Below are 20,162 nucleotides of genomic sequence, written 5' to 3'. Positions count from 1 at the left end.
GTAAAGATTTTCTTCTAAGAGGACACTTGGGCTTAAGCTCAGAGTCATCTGATGGGAGAAGGGCCCAAGCTGTTCCATAGCAAGGAGGCATACTGAGGCCCACTGGAAGGGGGAGCACTGGATGCCCCCTCATTTGGCCTGGAATTCCTCCAAAGTCCCTCCAACTTCTGACATTCTATGGTTCACCTCCCTTCTGCCACATATTCCTCAGGTTTCATAATATCTCTCTTTTTCCCTTAGAATTTTCCCTTGATATTCATTTCAACATGATTTCACCTACAAGCCTCATCTGGCACCTGTATTAATATCATAGTTGGCCTTCAGAGACCAGAGAGGGCAGAGAGGGCAGAAAGGGCACATTTGGTGTAGCCAGGATAAAAGCAGTCTGAGCATCCACAGGCATAAGAAGGAGGGCCACTGCTGCCCATGACTTTCATCTCATTAAAACACCTCTCTTTCTCAGGGGAAGGGAGTGACCCAAGGACAAGGTCTTTTTCAAATCCATTCAGAGAACGCAAGAAATCACATCTGGAAAGGACTTTAATAATTATCTAGTTCAACCACCTTATGAAAGAGAAAAATGAAGCTTTTGAAGAGGAAAGGACTTAGTCAAGGTTACACAAGTGGCAGAACCAATACTATCATCCAGATCTCCTAATTCCCATTATAGGGCTCTTTCCCCTATACCACAATGCATGTAGTGTAAGGGTAGGGTGGAGGGAAAGAAAGGAGGATTCAATTTAGATGCCAATCCATTTTTATGGTCTCCAAATGTATTCCCAATAGGGGTCCAGAAAGAGAAACATCCTTAATTGACTAATTTGAACTGCTGCAACCCTGTGCTTCTGGGTCCAGAGTTATTTATACACACACACACACACACACACACACACACACACACACACACACAAACACAGAAGGCACATTTGTCATCTCCACCCTATCTGCCCCTCTAGAGAAGCCTTCATTCATAAAGCTTCAAGATCATGCCAGTGAGACCCTGCTTACAAAGCCACAATACCCTCAAGCCTTAGATCGCAAAGTTATCCTTGGATAGCCTAACAGCCCTGGGTACTGAGTTTCACACCAAGAACACTAAGGAGAAAGTTCTGGTACAACACTTTTGCTCCCAAAGGCTTTCTTCCCCCATGAAGAGTTCCACTGAGAGACTTTCCCTAAGAGAATGCCCCAATACCCACAGATTCATCTCCCAATCAGAGTTCCTACCACCCTCCAGCCATGGTAAGACTTTCACATCTTTCATCCCTTAGTTCCCAGGAGCAGGAAGAGAATAAGGTAAAAGAACCAAGATATATCTAGTCCAGGTCCAGTAACAGACAGCCAACAATGAAGAAGCAGGACAAAGTATCCCTTTTTCCTTGTTCCCTCTAGCTGGCCAATGAGTAAGAAAAAGCACCAGGCCCAAAGACTCTTCCTTTTAGTCTACCCGTCTGAGCAGTAGCAGATTTAAAAGCCAAAAGGAAAGAATAAGTTGGCGAGAAAGGCAATGGAAGTGGAGACCAAGATGGCAGGATGGCAAGAGACAAGGACACCTGGGAGGCACATATAGTGAGATAGCCACAGAGATGTGATGCACATGAGAGATGTGAGAGAGGGAAGGAAAGCTCTGGCATTCAGGGCTAAAACAGGGCTTCCCAAGGAGTCCACTTACCTGAGAAGATTGAAGCAAGCCTGAAGATGTCTGAGAGGCGGGAGGTGATGGGCTCATAAGGTGAGGCTTCATAAAATTCTTCTCCTAAAAGAGAGAGAAGAAAATGAAACTGATGGAGATAGTCTTGTCAGAGTGAGGGGATAGAGGTTAGAAAATCGAGATCTCCTTACTTTCTTCTGCCGTGATCCAAATAACCTGGGTTCAGATCATGCCTCTGTCATTTACAACTTGTGTGGCCTTGGGCAAAGTATCTAACCTCTTTGGGCTTCAGGCTCCTCACCTGTGAAACGAGGGGGCTTGACTAGATGGCTTTCTAAGGTCCCTTCCAATTATAAATCTATGACCTTTCAGAAGAGGGATTCTTAGCCCTTTTGTGTGTCACAGACCCCTCTGACAGGCAGTCTAGTGAAACCTACAGACCCCTTTTCAGTGTGACATTTTTCAACGCATAAAAGAAATGTGATAGTATTACAAAAGAAACCAACATATTAAAAGAGAGTTATCAAAATGCTTTTAAAAAGAAAACAACAAATTCATGGACTCCAAGTTGAGAATCCCTGTTGGAGAAAAGGGACAAGAGCATGGGCCAAGTAAGAATCCAGGTTCTCCCTATACACATATAGTGCTTTGTTCCAAGCTCTCCTTCCAAGAACCTCAGATCTCTCCCTTCTCGAACCCCACTCATTCTTTCTTCCTCCTGTTTTTCTCCACAACTTCATCTGTCAGCTCCCTGTGAGTACCTCTCTCCTTCCCTCCCGTACCGTCACACTCCCCAGCTTCAGATCTTTGTCATTGGAGGATAGAAAGAGAAGAGAAAAAAGAAAGGATGGAGTAACAGAAGACAACTGGAGAAGATGGAAGACAAGTGGCATACTCTAGCCTCCAGCAATCCAGCCCAGGAGCATCTCTCCCTCCATGACTTGCTAGGAATCTCTCTTCCCACCCTCTACCTGAAACTCCAAGTCCTCATTTGGAAAGGAAAGAACCTCTTCAGATAGCACTGAGAGGAGAAATCAATGGATTCAGAGTCAGAGGGGAAGGAGAGGAAGGAATGACTCACAGCCTCACCCACCCATTTCCAATCTGCCCCAAGCTCCTGGCACAGTAGAGGCTGAGGCTGGCCTCTGGGGATCCACCTCTTCTCCGAAGCCTACCCTGACTACAGTCAGGCCACAAAGAGCCTTCCTTGCTCTGAATTCCTAGGACCTTTATTATCTCTCATACTTATTGGGCATTGAGCTTGCACGGCCTGCTGATATCTCTTGTATTGATATTTAACTACCATATAGCTAATTTTCAAGACTCAAAGGAAACAACATGGGAATCTGTCTTCAAAAGCACAAAGGTGCTATGAGCAAAGTAGTGGACTGAAAAGAATAGAAATTGTTGTGATGCACAGCACTGTTATTTAATATAAGCTGTATTCCTCCAGCTAGACTGTAAGCACCTAGAGGGAAGGAACTAAGTCTTATTCATTCTTGTACACTGCGTGGCAGCCAGCATTCTGTCATGCTCAATAATTGAAAGTAGGTTAAATGGAAGAAAGATAGCCTTTAAGGAGTCATTGTGAAGTGGGTAATTTCATTATGGGAATTCCTACTGATGGTTGATACCCCATAAGGTTTGAAGAGAATCCTCAGAAAACTGAAGGGGCCAGCAAGCCTAGGAACACTGCATTCATAGGTTCATAGGATTTGGAGCTGGAAGGTATATCTAGTCTCACCCTTTCATTTTACAGATAAGGAAACTGCTGAGGTTCAGAGCTAAGTCATTTGTCCAAAGGTCACACAGGCAGAAAAAGGCAGAGTTGATTTGAACCCAGGCTCCCAATCCAGTACTTGACTCCCACGCCTAAATTGCAGCAGGATACTGATATAAGAAGGACCTGGCTGAGAATTTTGTGAGAAAAACCTACGCAATTTCCATTTGGGACTCATGGATAACCCCTAGTTATGGAAGCATCTTTTTCTAACACAGAAGGAGCTGAGTGAAATGTACAGATGCGGCAGCCTGGGCTGCGTAGATAATAGGAATAGGAAGGATAATGATTTAAAAAGAGGAAGACAAGGAACATGAGATCACTAAAGAAACAAAACACCACTGGAAGGGGATGGGGTGACCAGGTGTCAGCTGTGATTCTGCCACTAACTGGGTTACCTTGGACAAATCCCTTCCCCTCCATGAGCCTGAGTTTCCCTATAGGTAAAGTGAGGGTGCCAGACTAGATGATCTCAGAGGTCTTTCTGGTTCTCTGGTTCTTTGATTCTATGATTATCACAAGCTGAACAGTAACACCACCAAAGGGAATTTTGATTTCATATTCATATCATGCAGCATTTCCCTACCACCTCCTGTCATCTTCCTAGCTCCAAGGGCCTCAGATTCCAAACTTAACTTTATCTCTGCTAACGGCAATAAGATTTAATAAAGCCCCACATCTAACCTTGCTCATCAGAAGACACCAAGGAAGTAAGGGGAGGGGGGCACGCACTTGGAGATAGGGAAGAAACCAAATCCCAGCAAGCTCTTCCCCCCTCTACAATTCTCCCCCATCCTTCTGCCCCAAGGTCAAGCAAGATTGGTTAAGGAGGTCTATTAGGAGGCATGGAGGAGTCACTGTGACCTCCCCTCAGGAGACTGTTCAACCTAGTCTATGGATAATTAACTCCCAGGTGGATCTTGCCACTCACTGAAAAATTACCTTCCACTCAAAGGCTCCCAGCTTTCCATGGCCAGCTTTGAGTGTATGAATGATCCCTGGCCAGGGCCCAGAAGAGGACCCTCTTGTGGCTTTAAGAAAGGAGCCCTGTTCCAAAGAGGAGGGAGGAAAAAACTGAGAGATATAGACAAGAGGAGGCCAGGATAAGCCTGTCCTTTCTGAAAGAATTATGGAGGAAAAAAATCTCATTGCAGATAACTTTTGAAGAACCAGTAGTGTGCTCTAGGAATTTTAGCAAATTCAGGCTTTAGAAGGCTGCTGGGAAATGGTCACATAGTGGGGGAAAAAAAACATTAGATTTGGGGTCAGAAGACAGATTTGAATCCTAACTCTACCCATAACTGTGTGAGCTTGGGCAAACCACTTTCCCTACTCTAAACTTCAATTTCCTTTTCTGTAAAATTAGAGAGGTAGACTCCTTCACATAAAGGTAACAACAATAGCTAGCATTTACATAACACTTTAAGGGTTATGAAGTGCTTTACAAAGATTATTTCAGTTGATCTTTACAACTTGGGGAGGTAAGCACCATTATTATCCCCATTTTACAGGCAATGGAAGCAGGCAAAGGTTAAGTGACTTGTCCAAGGTCACACAGCTAGTAAGTGTCTGAGGATGTATTTTAAATTATGTCTTCCTAACTCTAGGTCCCCCACTGTACCCACTGCACCACCTGGCAGCTTTATATTCTATGAATATAGGGGGAATAAAAAATTATTTCTAGGCCTTCTATCCAGAAAAGAGGGGTCTGCAATCAGAAGCTCCAGAGATGATGAACGTTCAAGCACTTTCAAAAGCACTCAGTTCTATATAGTATAAACGGAGGGCATTGCTCATCTGTGCAACTTATTAGAAGCAAAGAATTTCAGAGTGTGATGGGACCTAAATGGCCATCTGGTCCACCCCATATCTGAGAAAGAATTCCACCTGTCACATAATCCAACCAGTGGTCATTCATCCTCTGCTTAAAGACCTGGGGTGGGAGAAGGACTCACTATTTCCCAGGGCAGCCCATTCCACTTCTGGATACTTTGAATTGTTGGAAAGTGCCTTTTATCAAGGCTAAATCTACCTCTGCCACTTCTAGCCAAGGCTGGTAGACAAGGCCAATCCTTCTTCCACAGAATATCCCTTCAAATAGTTGATGCCAGCTAACCCTTCTTGGCAAAGATACTGGAATGGCATTTTACAGATGAGGAAACTGAGGCAAACAGGGTTCAGTGACTTGCCCACAGTCACCCGGTTAGTGTCTGAGGCTGGATTTGAACTCATGAAGATGAGTCTTCCTGATTCCAAGGCCAGTGCTTTATCTACTGCAACACCTAGTTGCCCCTTAGCGGTCAGTTGTCACTAGTTACTGAGGAGACCACTTGAAGCAGACCTTCTTTGTCCTCTCCCCTCCTACAACTCCCAATCTCTCTCCATTCCCACTATGCTTTCAATAGAACTTAAAACGGAACTAAAAGTTTCCAGGAGAAACCAGATAACTAAGCTTATTAAATCAGTAATGTTGATTTTACATGAAGCACTAAGTCAATCGTCTTTGGCCTCTGGGTGATTCCAGCTTGACTGGGAATAAGAAGCAAAATGTCTATGGTAGGTCGCTCTTCCTTTTTCCTCCATGCTAACTGGAGCTGTCTTCCAGAGAGCTGAGGATAATGAAGTGGAAGGCATCCCAGAGGTCGTCTCATCCAGACAGCTAAGGGATGCAGAAGCTCTGAGTTCAAATCCTGCCTCAGACATTTATTAGTTGTTTGTGACTCCTGCTGGAGAAGTCACTTAACATGTGATCCTAAGTAAATCAAAAGGAAGTTGCACTTGGAGGCCTCTTAGGGCTCCTTCCAAGAATTCTGAATAAAGATTCCTTGGGAGGAAGAAACCACCACCTGCCAAAGGCTGCCCTTTGCCATTTCTGGATAGCTGTAATGGTTCACTTCCCCTTTCCTCTAACCCACTCTCTTCCTCTTTCTTCCACTGCTGCTAGTCCTACACTCTGGGGCCAAACAGAACAGTCGAATCTCTCTTCCGTAGGAAAATCCCAGGAAGTCTTCTCACCCCTGGGTTAAGCATCTCTATTTCCTGCAAATGATCCTCATATGCAAAACCTGGACTCGATTACAAAACAAAGCTACTCTATTTTGTGGTGTTACACTATCATTTTCTACTACATACTCCAATTTCTGTTTTTATGGCAGATTCAACTTACATTCCCCAAGTCGACTGTCCTAGGTGGTCGGTTTGGCCTGAGTGGGACTTTGGATGAATCCCCTAGGATTTTGAGTTTTCCCTCTACCCAGCCCCTCCTCCCAGCCTCCAAAAGGAGACCCAGTACTGGGAGAGACCTCAGATTGGGTTTGGGAGTCAGGCTAACATTGTGGAAGGGTCATCCAGGATAAGGGAGGCATCCAGGACTGGCTAACTCAAGCTGGGTCATAGGTCCTACTGATAGTGCAGCACTCAGGTCAACAATTCAAGTACCTGGAGCTGCCCCCAAACATGCATAGTTTTGAAGCCAGGATAATAACTAAACAGGAAGAATTGTCCTAAGAGAGACCTACTGAGAGCAGAATTTCTCAGTGACAATAGTGCATTTGGGCCACCATTTTAATCTCTCCTCCATCTTAACCTCTTCCTGCATCCCTCAGCTCTGCTAGGTGAGCGTTTGTCTTATCTTGCTTAGAACCAGGCTTCCACACTACATATATATATATATATATGTATATATGTGTGTGTGTATATATATATATGTATATATATATGTGTATATATATGTATGTGTATATATATATGTATATGTATATATATATATATACCAGGCTGTTTCCCCCACCCCCTTCTCCAGTTTCTCTTTATGTTTTGTCTAAGAATGTAAGCTCCATGACTTACTTATATTCTATCTCTAGAACTTAGTACAAATCTTGGCACATGGTAAGAGTTTAATAAATGCTTTCTCTGTCCATCCATCCATCTATTCATCCATCCATCTATCTATCTATTGATTGATCTATCTCCAATAGCAGATTTCCTGATTGGGTCATACAGAAGAATGAGTTTTCCTTATTTATAACTGTGTTTCTTTGGAGTGTCAATCTGAAGACCACCTGCTGATTCTATCTGTGGCTAAAGGCCTCACACTCAGTCTCCCTCCTATCAGTTCTTGCCTCACCTTCCCATCATCCTTCATCATTTCTGTGTATGAGAAAGAAATATGTCTTTGTGTTTAGAGATCTTCTGATTTTTCTCTACTCCCTTGGTCCTTTTTTTCCCCTCTCTTTGCCTTTGTCCTCTCCCCCAACATCCCTGACCTCTCTCCATCTCTTGTCTTTGAGTTCCCCTACCAGTCAGCTATACATCACCCCTTCACCCACTTCTCTGCTAGCACTGAAGCCTTAGGAATCAGGCATGGACTGCCCCTCTACATTCACATTGCAGGTCCCTCTGAGTTCAAGTGAACATAGTGGGAGGATCCCCAGTCTTAGAATCAGAAGACCCAGGTTCAAATCCAGGCCCTACTACTTATTAGCTGGCTGGGTGTCCTTGGGCAATTCACTAAACCTCCCTACCCCCAGCCTCAATTTCCTTCCCATAATGGGAACAACACATTTATACTTCCCACTTTTCATGGCTCTACAGAGATGGTGCGATTACTAAAAAGCACCAGCCTCTCTAATCTATTGGCTCCTTCCTTAGCACCCAAGGCCCTCCAGGCCCTTCCTCCTCTGGGCCTTCCCCATGACCACCCACTTCCAGCCCAGCCCTTCCACTTACCCTCTGTAAGCCCCAGGTGGATGCTCCAATAGATCTGTAAACACTGCAGCTCCTTCTTCATGCCCCGCTTGCACCGGCAATCATACAAGGGACTTTCCTGTAGCACTTCCAGGGCAGCCTGACACTCCTTGTTGGCGAGCATGGTGTTCCGGTCCCGGCCAGCCAGGCACTGCCGCAGGGTGCGGTACCTGGCGCTACAGTTGGACTCAGCTGCACAGAGCTCATTTGCCCGGACACAGTCTACGGGGGGCCGCCAGCCATGGAGCTCTGAGCCCTGCAGGGAGGAGGGGCTGGCCAGGGAGCGCAGGGACTCGTCTGGGAAGTGGGGTGGGGGTGGGAGGGGAGGGAAGAGAGGTATGAATGACAGCAGCCAGGACCACTGACCAAGGGAGCAGATCTAAGGAGGTGGTCTTGGGCCCTACCAGGGACTTCACACCCATTTTACAGGAAGGAAAGGTGAGGCACACTGAGACTTTCTTTGCTCTGCCTCCCCTTAGCCTAAACAGAGAATCACTAGAAAAACTAGGGGGAAAAAAGTAACTCAGAGATTCTGCTCACAAAGTGGAAAAGGCACACTCATTCTCTAAAGCTGAAGAAGATTCAGGAGTCATAAATTCACCAGCCTAGCGCTCACTCAAAATCCAAAGAGAAATCCAAGAATGCTGCCTCTCAAACTAGTTCAGCTACACAGTGATACTTGGCCCTTCTTTTCACTCTTTTTTGCCAGTTTACTTATTTTCACAAACATTTATTAAACAACTACTGTGTGCAAAGAACTGTATCAGGTACTAGAAGAGATGTAAGTCTTCACTAAGAGAGGGCTCCCACCTCATGGAGCTCACATGGGAGATGGGGAGACAGATGGCTGAAAACAACCCTTACTTGGATAAAGCCAAGGCAGTTTTACTCAAAACAACCCTGTAACAGTGCAATTATAGTCCCCCATTTTACAGATAAGAAAACTGACTCTTGGGGGCAGCTAGGTGGCGCAGTGGATAGAGCACTGGCCCTGGAGTCAGAAGGACCTGAGTTCAAATATAACCTCAGACACCTGACACTATCTGTGTGACCCTGAGCAAGTCACTTAACCCCCACTGCCTCACACACACACACACAAAAAAGAAAGAGAAAGAAAAAGAAAAAAAGAAAACTGACTCTCAGGGAAATGAAATGACTTGCCTATGGAGAAAGCAACAAATGAGGTGAGACTTGAACCCAGGCCTTTTGACATCACCCACATCAAGGTGTTGTTTCAGTACAAGATAAAAAAAAATTGTAAGAGAGAAGGTCTGCCCCTGAGTCCTGAGTTCTAAACTAAGGCCAAGCCCTTTATGGGAGTCCTGAGAGTTCATTCATGGCCTTAATAGAGAAGCTGGAAACTAGGACTTCCTTGGACCCAGAAAAGGGAGGTTCTGATTGCTCTGCCTCAGTAAATCTCCAATCCAGCTAGTGGTCAATAGCAACACTCAACCACCAGGATATGATATAATTCTGGGGAGCCCAGAGCTTCAGAGGTAGATGGACAGAGACCGAGGATCTGGAGGCTGCTGTGATGTGAGATGAAGCTCAAATCCTATCACCCTAGTTCCTCTCACTTAGGCCTAGAAATAGGTTATTTTCTTAATCCTTCCCTGATCCTTTCCATGGGAACTTCCCAAGATATGCTCTACATCCATTCGCTGCTTCACTACTGTACTCCAGCAGAACCCCCTCCCCAACATGTTCCCTCTTGTTCGGCCTTTCTCCATTCTCTCCATGTCTCTTTTTCTTTCTGATTGAGATGTATAACAAACCTGCTGGGAAAGAATTTCCCTTTTAGTGTTCCTGTTCTCACTCTCTCCCTTCTTTCTCTTCTCTTTCAACTTCTCTCTCTCTCTCTCTCCCCATGTGTGTATGTGTCTGTCTCTTTCTCTGCCTCTCTCCTTCTCCCTCTTCCTCTCCCCCCTCTCTCTCTCTTTCCCTCTCTCTCCATCCCTTTCTCCCTCCCTCTTTCCTCTTCCTCCCATTCTCTCCCCCTCTCTATCTCCACGTCCTTCCCCTCTCCCTGTCTTTCTTTCCCTCTCTCACCATTCCTTTCTCCCTGCCTCTTTTCTCTCCCTCCCATTCTTTCTCCCTCTCTATCTCCACCTCCTTCCTCTCTCTCTTTCCCTCTCTGTCTCCATCCCTTTCTCCCTCCCTCTTTCCTCTTCCTCCCATTCTCTCCCCCTCTCTATCTCCACTTCCTTCCCCTCTCCCTCTCTCTCTTTCCCTCTCTCTCCATTCCTTTCTCCCTCACTCCTTTCTATCCCTATCTCCACCTCCTTCCCCTCTTCCTCTCTCTCTTTCTCTCTCTCTCCATTCCTTTCTCCCTCACTCCTTTCTATCCCTATCTCCACCTCCTTCCCTTCTCCCCATCACTCCCTCTCTTTCTCCATCCCTTTCTTCCTCCCTCCTTTCTCTCCCTCTCATTCTCTCCCCTCTCTATCTCCACCTCCTTGCCCTCTCCCCCTCTCTCTAAATGGCCTTAGTAGTAAATTAAATATAAAAGACACAACTTCCTCTAAAATCAGAGGCTGAAGGTAAGGAAAGGGACTTCTTTTTTGGGACTGTCATCATCAAAGGGGCTGAACCACCTCTCTTTAGATTACAAAACTCCCAAGCCTCACCAGTACCAGGAAGAAAACCACATGGGAACTATCACAGACACACACACACACACACACACACACACACACACACACACACATACACACACACACACCCTTTAAGTAGCAAACTCCAGCCCTTCTTCCTCTGCTCAGATCTGTTCCCTGGTCTTCCCTAACTCTGCAGAATTACTCACTCCAGCCCAAGCCTGGTCCCCACATCCCACCCGGGCTCCAAGGCCCTGCCTCAGGGGCCAGGGAAGAATTCTAAGGGAAAATCCTTTAAGGTGCATTTGAATTTCCCATCAAAACCCACCAGAAGTAAAACTGATTTCCCGGTAAATTCCACCTTCCCCACCCAGGCCGGTTCTTTCTTCCCACTGCGGCCCTGTTTAAGGGGTGCTTCAGCAGGGAGACAGCGACACCTAGAGGTAAAAAGTTGGATTGCCTGGCCTTCGCGACCCACTCTCTCCTCCCCACCAAAAATAATCCAGCTCCCAATACTGATGACTATAGACTAGGATCCAGGCGGAAGAGAAAAGAAGTGGGGTTTCTAGGTAGGATGAGCAGAAGAAAAGATGGCAGATCAAAAGGGGTTTCCTTCACATGCACTGAACACTCCTCTCTCCAAGATAAATCCCCAAACAAGGATGGAGATGGGAAAAGTATTAAAAGGTTCCAATCTAGGCTCTTTGGGGAAATGGGATCATAGGTGCTCTACAAAGCTGGAAAGAGAGTAATTTGTCCATTAGCTCCAAGAAGAAGCATTATTCCAGTTTCTAGAACATTACTAGGATTGGACCCTTGAAAGTGAGTCAATCTTGGGTGTCCAGGAGCACCTGAGCTGACATAGCCATGCCAAACCCATCCAGCTGGCCAGCTAGCCTGCAGAACCTTCAGTTCTTGGACTCCCTTGACCCACACAGGTCCAATTCTCACCTCTTCCTTTGGTAGGGCAAGCTGACCCAATGCTGGTGTCTGACTATAATCTGAAGCTTCTTTGCTAACATGAGACCTAAATGATATATTCCTAAATCCTTGGAGGCTCAGTGCTCAGAAAACCTTTCCCTTAAGGGACAGGGAAGTATCTGCAGAGAATGGAAAACAGAACACTTCTAACCCTGCAAAAGCATCTAGAACCCAAAAAAGCAAGTCTTGCCAGACTTCTCGGCTTCAGTATCTAAAGCAAAGACCTTCAATCCTTTAGGGGTCCAGTTTAACAGTCACAGATCATCAGTGTGATGATCTCTGAAAGATGTCAGTTCCTGTTCCTCCTTCATTCACCCACCTTTTGTTTACCACCTGCTTCTTCACCTTCTCATTGCCTTGATGAACACCCAACAAGGATGACAACTTCTAAATGCAGATACAATTAATTCTAGGAGTCACCAAGCTCTGGGCAGAAGTGGTTCCAGAGAGAGCTCTAAACTCTAGAACAGGAAGAAGTTCACATCCTCCAAGGAAAGAAACATATAGCCCACTAAACAGGAGCTGACCAAGAATGAGTGAGATGATGCCACAAAAAAGTGAAGTACCTTCCCCCTAAAACCAAATACCAGCCCAAAATGGGACCTCTGACCAGTCTAGCCCAGCTGGCTTTCTTTCCTATTTCACAGTCACTCTGAGCATTCATCACTGGGAGTCCATTTGGCCAACACTACATAAATGCCACTCAGTTAATAGCGCCGGTCCCTTTGTTGAGGCACCAGCCAAAACTAAAGCTATTTAGAACACACCTCGCCAAGCCTTCTACATTCTCATGTTAGAATCCTCCTCATCTGCCCCCCTCAAAGGGATTACTTTCTCTTCAAGCTCCAGGGAAGCCTTAACTCAAAGGGAAATCATGTAATGGTGGTCCTGGACCAAAGTTTCCTTGAGATTAATCTCATCTCTTATGAAATTAGCTTGATCTGTACCCCTTGTCACTCCCAGACCTCTCAATACAGTCCTACAATGTGGTCATGAATTGCCTCCTCCCTACCCCAAATCCTGCCTTAGTAAAGTAAAGAGGTTTCATAAAGGGAAGAGAAATGAAAGTCAGAGATCAGAAAAAATGCCAGACTCTAGTTCAATCTCCCCTTTTCCCCATCTCTCCCTTACCCCTTTGTCCCACCACCCCAATATAAGGATCCATCCAACATTCATAATTCCTTTCATCTCCATCCCCAAGGAGCTGCAAAGGGTGGAGGAATCTTGCACCTTCCCCCAACACATCCATTGACTCAAAGCTCTACCTTAGTCCCTCTTTCTGGGAGATGGAGAAATTTACCCCATCTTAGTTCAGAAAGACTACAATATTGGTAGTAAAGTCAAATCTTGCCCTTTAGGTGCCTTGGAGGTCACTGAAGGGACCCAGCCAGCTTTCCCATGTCTGAAAGGCACAAATGCCTGTAAGTATTGCTTATGATGTGTGTCTCAGTGATGGGGATCCCCAGCTAATTTTCCTGAAATCCAATTCTTTCTTAACCCTATTCCTACACCCTTCTGGGTCATAAAAGACTAAGACTTAAAACCACTAAAAGGAGAGAATGTCAAGTTTGTAAAAAGCCCCTTCAAGGAAAGAAGCAACATCCAGGGGTTTCATATTCTGCCTGGGTTTATAGAGAAAGCCTGCAGGCACAGGGGCAAAAAGGCACAGGAGCACCCTTGCTCAACTCTCTTTTCTCACCATCACCCCTCAACTCCAAAAGAATGAGTAATAGTGGATGGGTAAATCTAAATCTATGCCTCAGGGCAGGGAGTGAATGAAAAGACCAAACTAGGCCAAGGCACTTCTCCTGTCAATCCCAAACCAAATAACCCACCAAGGCTCACTTCTTAAAGCAGCCAGCTGCCTCTAGGGTGGAGCAGGGTGGGACAGGGAGGGGTCCAAGAGTTAAGACAATTCAATTGACTGGCAATACATTAGAGTAGGGCCACAGCAACCCAGGAGAGTCAAGCTTCCTTAGGGCAAAAGGTCACCTAGATTACTAAGGTCCCAGCCTCCCTAGTCAGGTGGGAGAGCTCTTGTCCTTTTTGTCTCTGTCCTAAGCCCCTGTGTCAGGCGGTCACCCCTGACATCTACCACCACATCTTCTTCCCTTGTTGTGCAGTCCTCTCTCTGGGTGAAAGGGAGCACCACAATCCAAGAGAACTAAGGGTGCCTCAGATACAGGGGCATGCTATTCTCTCTCAGTCTCCCCCAACACAAGGGGGCACCTTGGCATAAACACTGGGACCCTACAGGGACTGGGTTGTTTTTGCTCACTTTTTTTCTTTTAACAATACCAGTGTGATGGGAATCTATAGAATGAGATATAGATATGTATGTGTTTTTAATTTCTCTCTATATATAAACTTCCACTAGCCAAGAACCACTCCTCTGTGGTCACTGCAAACAGAAGGCCTTGCAAGCGTGTATTTCTTCCCCTCCCCCACGCCTTCTCCACCCTGGGCTCTCTTCCCTCCCTTCCTCTTTTCTGTTACCTTTTCTGAGAAACTGTAGCTCCCAAAAGGAAAGAGGGACTATGGCGGGGGGGGGGGGGGGGGAGGGGAGGGAGAATAGCCATTGGGGCTCATATACTCTGGTAGGCTTCCCCAGGACCAGCAGGAGGGGGCTACAAACCCAAAAGTGGTTTCTGTCGCTGTCCAACATCAACTTCTTCCTACCACTTCCATCACTGCCCCCTGCTCCCAGCAGTTTGAGCCCTCCTTGCCCAAAGAACTAAACTTTACACACCCACTTCTGGTGGTAGCCCACCAGGCAAGCAACCAGGCTCCCCAGGCTCACCTCAGACTTACGGAGGATCCAGGAAGGAATGTTTCCAACTCCAGCTAATCCCTACCCACCCACCTCAAACGGACCCCTCCCTAGCACTCATAACCCCAGAGGCAAAGATCCAAAATAAAAAGTCAAAAGGTTAGGGGCAAAAGGTGTCAAGGTGGTCGGCCAGGATGTATCTCGCAAAGTCTTAAAAGGTGATCTGTAGGGAAGGGATTGGAGCAGAAAGAGACTGATTATTTTCTAAAGGTTGATTGGCAGGTCCCAAGATATGTAGCAGGAAGGTCCTCGATATTCAGAGCTTTCCCGTGGTAAGCAGCCAGCCGCTTTGGAATACGCTTCTGAATCCATGCCCTCCCCTCCACCTCCCGCATCTATATTCAGGTTTGATTCTGCGCTACGTTCCATTCCCCAGTTCTTCGCCTAGCCTCCCGTTCTGACGAGGCGTTTAAAAAAGAAAAAGGAAAAAAAAAAAGTTGTCCCAATTAAAAGCCATTGTTTGGGGATAAACTGGTCTCGTGATTGTAATGATAACGTTTAAAGGGAGGAGCACGGGTCCTTTTAATTTTTTTTAATTTCTTCTTTCTACGTATCCATCCATAACCAGCTCTCTGCTAACTCGGGTCCAAATCCCTAGATTTCTTCTAGTCCCCTAATTCTGCTCTCCTTGCCCCAGTTCTGCTCGGACCCCGGGCCCGTGGCGCGCGTCCCTCCGCCTAGCTCTGGCTCTCCGCCCGTGTGTCCCCGGCCCCGCTCTCTCCTCACTCTGACTCTCGGTCTCTCCCGCGCTCCCCAATCTTGCCGCTGTCCCCCACCCCCACCTTGGCCCCTCTGGCTCTCGCTGGCCAGGAACCTAGCTCTCCCAGCCCGCGATTACTCACCCAAAAAGAAGAGGATGCAAAAGGTGTTTGCTAAGATCATGTTAAATAAATCCAACAGTTTTTGCCCTTTCCCTCTTGGGCTTAAAAAAAAAACAGCCAATAATAATAATAGTCAAACAGTAATAATCAGTCCCAAATCCAATGCGGTGATCCCAGATATTCCACCAGATGACGATCTCGTGTCCCTGCTATTCTCTCCTCTGGCAGGAAAAGGGTGTTGAAGGGGAGGGGGGTAAAGGCAGGGTTGCTGGGGTGTCTCTCGCTGGTCCCTTCCCCAAAAAGAAATAAAATAATTTTTAAAAAAAACCTATATCCCAGGCTGTTAGATGCCTCTTTAGCCCTTCTCCAGGGATGAGCGAGTCACAGCCAGTACTATTCCAGAGCCCTTCCAAATGAGAGGGACGGGGCTAGGGAATGGAAGGGGGCGAGAGAATAGAAGGTTGGAGAAGGAGGGATGGAACTGGCTGGGGAGGGGGGTCGCAATAAAATGCAAAAACCGAAAGAAATCCAAACACGGGTGGTTAAGCCAAGGAACAATCCAACAGGAGCTTCGTTCAGAAAAGAGTAGAGTCGGTTCTTTCTCACCAAGATGAAGAAAGGATTAGAAAAATCTTCTCCCACTAAGCCCTGCTCGCCTCACTTTTTTTTCTGATGGAATTCCAGTGGCCGTATGTGTCTCTGAGCGACTCTCTCTCTCTCTCTCTCTCTCTCTCTCTCTCTCTCTTTTCCTCTCTCCCTCTCTCCCTCTCCCTCCCTCCCTCCCCCACACACAATCTCTCACTCAAATCTCTCTCTCTCACTCCCCTCTGTTACCCTTCTACTCTCTCTCCTCTTTCTCTTCTACCCTCTCGCTCTCTTCTACAGGGCTAGATACTCTGGCATCCCAGTCGGCGCGAGAGAAAAAGCAAGAGGCGCTGGGAAAAAGCGAAGGGGAGTCGAGGAGAGCACGGAGCAGCGACAGCCCTATAGCTGCAGCAGGAGCTGGAGCTGGCGAGGCAAAGGTGAGTTCTGTAGTCTATTCCGCCTGCCTTCTAGTGGGCAGCTTTCCCACACCTCCTGAAACTGACCAGCTCCTTAGCCGGAAATTGACCAGCGATCCAGACCTCTCAAACTGCCTCAAGCTTCAGCCTGCTAGCTCTCCTTCCTTCAACTGAACCGCTCCCTCCAGCGGATTTTTCTCTGAAAGCCCCTGCTGCCTGCACTCTCGGCCCCCACACCAATCCCTTGGTACCCCCCCAGAGAATGACTGAGCAAGAGGTTGAAAGGCCCAGAGGCTGAGCCCCGAATGACCTAGCCACCCACCTTCCGCAACATAAAGGGGCTGGTGAAGGCGTGGGGCAATGAAAGGGGCTGTTCTTTCGGCGCAGCCTGAACGACTGGTTTAATCCAAAGCACATTTATTTAACCCTCTTTTCTCGGGCCAGGGGCTCCAGTGTTAGGGTTCGAACGGTGATCCAGAGGGAGTAAATGGAAAGAGCTAAAGGGAGTAATCCCTGGGTGTACACACATACACACACATACACACACACACACACACACCAACCCCCATCCTGTACACGCGCACGCACGCACACACATATACACACACGTGCGCCCTCCACGCGGAACATGGGAACTTTCCCCCTAGCGATGGTGGTGCTGGCTGGCAGCCCTTAGCCTCGAGCTTCTGGGGGTCAGGCAGTGACTGACCGATTTCTCCCCTTGCCCTATGTACCTCCCCTCCCCCATTCTGCCCGGAGCTACTGGAAAACGGAAGGTGGCTGATCTTCTGGAGCCTGACCGAGAGGCTTCGCTGGGGCGACGAGAACGGAAATAGGAAAGGATTAAACTGCTGGAGATGTGAAAGGCTCAAGATAGAAACACACACACACACACACACACACACACACACACACACACACGCGGACCTTTCTCCCGGATCTGGAGCCGGGGGATGGCAGCCTAGGTAAAGTGTTCCATTTGTTCTCCGATGGTGGCCTCGCCTCCTACTGTCCGCAGGAGCTACAAGGAGAGAGGACCAGACGTGGGTCCGAAAACAGCTTCCTATTCTGTCCTCCCTTGACGGGGACTGGGATGGGGACGAATCCTCCGCCAGTGGGCCCCTCTTCCCATCATTGCTTTGATTGCTTGTTTATTTTATTTATAAATGTGTAAATAATCATCATCACCCCCTACGAAATGGCTTACCGAATGCTACTAAGGAGACCCATGGAGGGCTAGCGCTAGAGGGAAAGGGGGGTCAGTCCTATTCCAAACCCAGTGAACACAGAGAAGCATTTGATTTAGAAACACACCTCCGCGCCCGGCGCACGCATTTGCACACTCAACTTCTTAGCCCCGTTACCCCCATTCCCTTACAGTCGTCTTCGGATAGGGGCCCTTGTTCTCCGGTTTCCATCGCACAGAAATTCTTTCGTCCTCCTCCCGAACACGATCTTCCACTTTCTTGCACACACACACACACACATGCACACGCACACGCACATGCACACACACTGCGTTGTGCAGGGTATTTCCCAAACTTTCCAAGCTGTCCCCACCCCCGCCAAAGGGTCTGGAATTGATTGTTCAGTATATTTGAGGGTGCTTTTTGAAATTATCTTTTTAATATTCAAGAAAATGTTGAAAAGGTAAAACCAGAGATTGGGAAAGTGGTGGTTAGCCTATCTCTGTAGGCTTAAACAGGAACTTCCTGGGCCAGGAATTCTCCCTACTGTGGAAAAATCATAAGGGACCCACATGCCTTTGGGATGTGAAACACCAAATCTTGACTCCATCTCTTCCATTAGCCCTAAAGCATCATTCCTAGTAACTCAGAACATATCATTGTGTCTCTTCCCTCTATTCTCACTTATTTAAGTTGCTGGTCATTGCATTAGGACCTCCTCATCCCCACATTTTCCTCTCCTTCACCTCTCAGGCGGTGGGGTGTGAAACTTGCTCCTAGTGGTAAGACTGTCATCTTGGCCCTGCCCAGCCTCTGACAGAGGTGAAGATTGAAAAAGGAAGATAATTAGACTTGAGGGAAGTTATTTCACCCTACCTTCCCTCCCCCCTTTGTTTTTTTTTCCTTTTCCTTTTTCCTTCCCAATTCCAGTAAATTACTTCATGTCATGTCAAGCAGGGCCTCCTGGCTTCTTTCAAAAACATGAATTAAGACCAGTATTTGCTAAGGGAGGAGAAGCAAAGATAGGTATCAAGAGATGGGCAAATGACCAGAGTTGGCCCAACAAGAAGACCAATGGGGATGGGAGCACAGTTATAAATATATAAATACAGGATCATCTGCCTGCAGCGGCACTTTTATCTTTGACCAAGGCCAGCCCTGAGCAAAATTACTGAGCAGTTTGTCTTTAGGACCTTCCCACTTCCCTGTCTGAGCCTTCTCCACCCCTAGAGAAGGGGTACCCTGGTTAATGCCCTGGTCTTAGTGGTACAGTAGAAAGAATGCTTTATTTGTAATTAGCAAACCTGGATTCAAATCTCAGCTCTGTTATTGTTTAACCTTTGGCAAATCACTTCACTTCTCTAGGCCTCATCTGCAAAATAAAGAGTTGGACTCTCCTGATGAACATTCTCTCCTCTCTGGGTTTTTATGATAGTGTTCTCTCCTGGTTCTCCTCCTACCTGTCTGCCTGCTCCTTCTCAGTCTCTTTTGCTGATTCATCATTCATATCATACATCCTAGCTGTAAATGTACTTCAAAGCTCAGTCTTGGGCCCTCTTCTCTATTCTTTCTATATCCCCTCACTTACTGATCTCATCAGCCCCCCATTGGTTTAATTACTATCACTATGTTGATTATTCTCAACCCGTTTCTCCTAAATTCCAATGCCACATTCTTCTTTGGAGCTTCCTTACTAGTATGAAAGATACCACTATCTTCCCAAGCACCCAGATTTCCAACCTCCATCTCATCTTAGACTCCTCAATTTCACAGAACCCACATTTTAGATTTTTTGCAAATTTTGTCTTATTTTTACACCATTTCTTGCACGTATGTCCTCATTTCCACTCACTTAATCACCACCCTAATTTAGGACTGCAACACCTATTAGCTGTATTTTTGCAATAGCCTCCCTGCCTCAAGTTTCTTCCCTCTCCAAAGCATCCACCACACAGTTACTGAAGTAAATTCCCTGAAGCAAAGATCTCATTCTGTCACACCCTCTTCCCCCTGCCCTCCAGTCAACAAACTACAGTGGCTCTCTATTGCTTCCAGGATCAAATATAACTTCCTCTGTGTTGAAAGCTCTTTACCAGCTGTTTGCTTCCTACCTTTCCAGTTTAATTACAAATTGCTCTCCTCTTTGAACTCTGATGTAGCCACACTGGTCAGGTGCTTGCTGTTCTGCACACACCATCATCTCCTGTCTCTATGATTTTTTTACTGGCTGTCCCCCAAGTCTATAATGCACTCTCTCCTCACCTCCCTGATGTGATCACATCTCTTGGAATCCCGGGTTTCCTTTGAGACTCAACTGAAGATCTACTTTCTACATGAAGATTTTCATGATCCCCCAGCTGAAAGCTCTCTCTTTCCCATTACCCCCCTTATATTCACTGTGTATAAATCATGTATATACTTAGAAGCATACATGTTTTCTCCCCCATCAGAAGATAAGATCTTTAAGGACAGTGACTATTTCACTTTCATCTTTTTATGCCCAGTATTTTAATAACTGCATGTTGATGGATGGATGGATGGATGGATGGATGGATGGATGGATGGATGGAT

The 20,162-nt window shown here is 46.6% G+C and overlaps 1 protein-coding gene across 3 annotated transcripts in view; it reads right to left on the bottom strand.

The window, feature by feature from the left end:
• Window positions 1-16,113, bottom strand: part of GFRA2 (GDNF family receptor alpha 2) — a 102,701-nt gene extending 86,588 nt beyond the window's left edge. For 2 of the 3 annotated variants that reach the window (XM_027865320.1, XM_027865321.1), the window contains exons 1-3: window positions 15,425-16,113; window positions 8,160-8,474; window positions 1,673-1,756 (exon numbers count right to left, since the gene is read on the bottom strand). In XM_027865320.1, coding sequence (XP_027721121.1) covers window positions 1,673-1,756; window positions 8,160-8,474; window positions 15,425-15,464 — 439 coding nt within the window. In that variant the 5' untranslated portion in view covers window positions 15,465-16,113. The remainder of the gene's footprint in view (window positions 1-1,672; window positions 1,757-8,159; window positions 8,475-15,424) is intronic. The other variant, XM_027865322.1, reaches the window with a different exon arrangement.
• Window positions 16,114-20,162: the final 4,049 nt, after the last annotated feature.

Source organism: Vombatus ursinus, unplaced genomic scaffold (genome assembly GCF_900497805.2).
Source record: "Vombatus ursinus unplaced genomic scaffold, bare-nosed wombat genome assembly UNPS02014778.1, whole genome shotgun sequence".
Classification (NCBI taxonomy): Eukaryota; Metazoa; Chordata; class Mammalia; order Diprotodontia; family Vombatidae; genus Vombatus; species Vombatus ursinus.
This window is presented reverse-complemented; position numbering and strand designations above follow the sequence as displayed.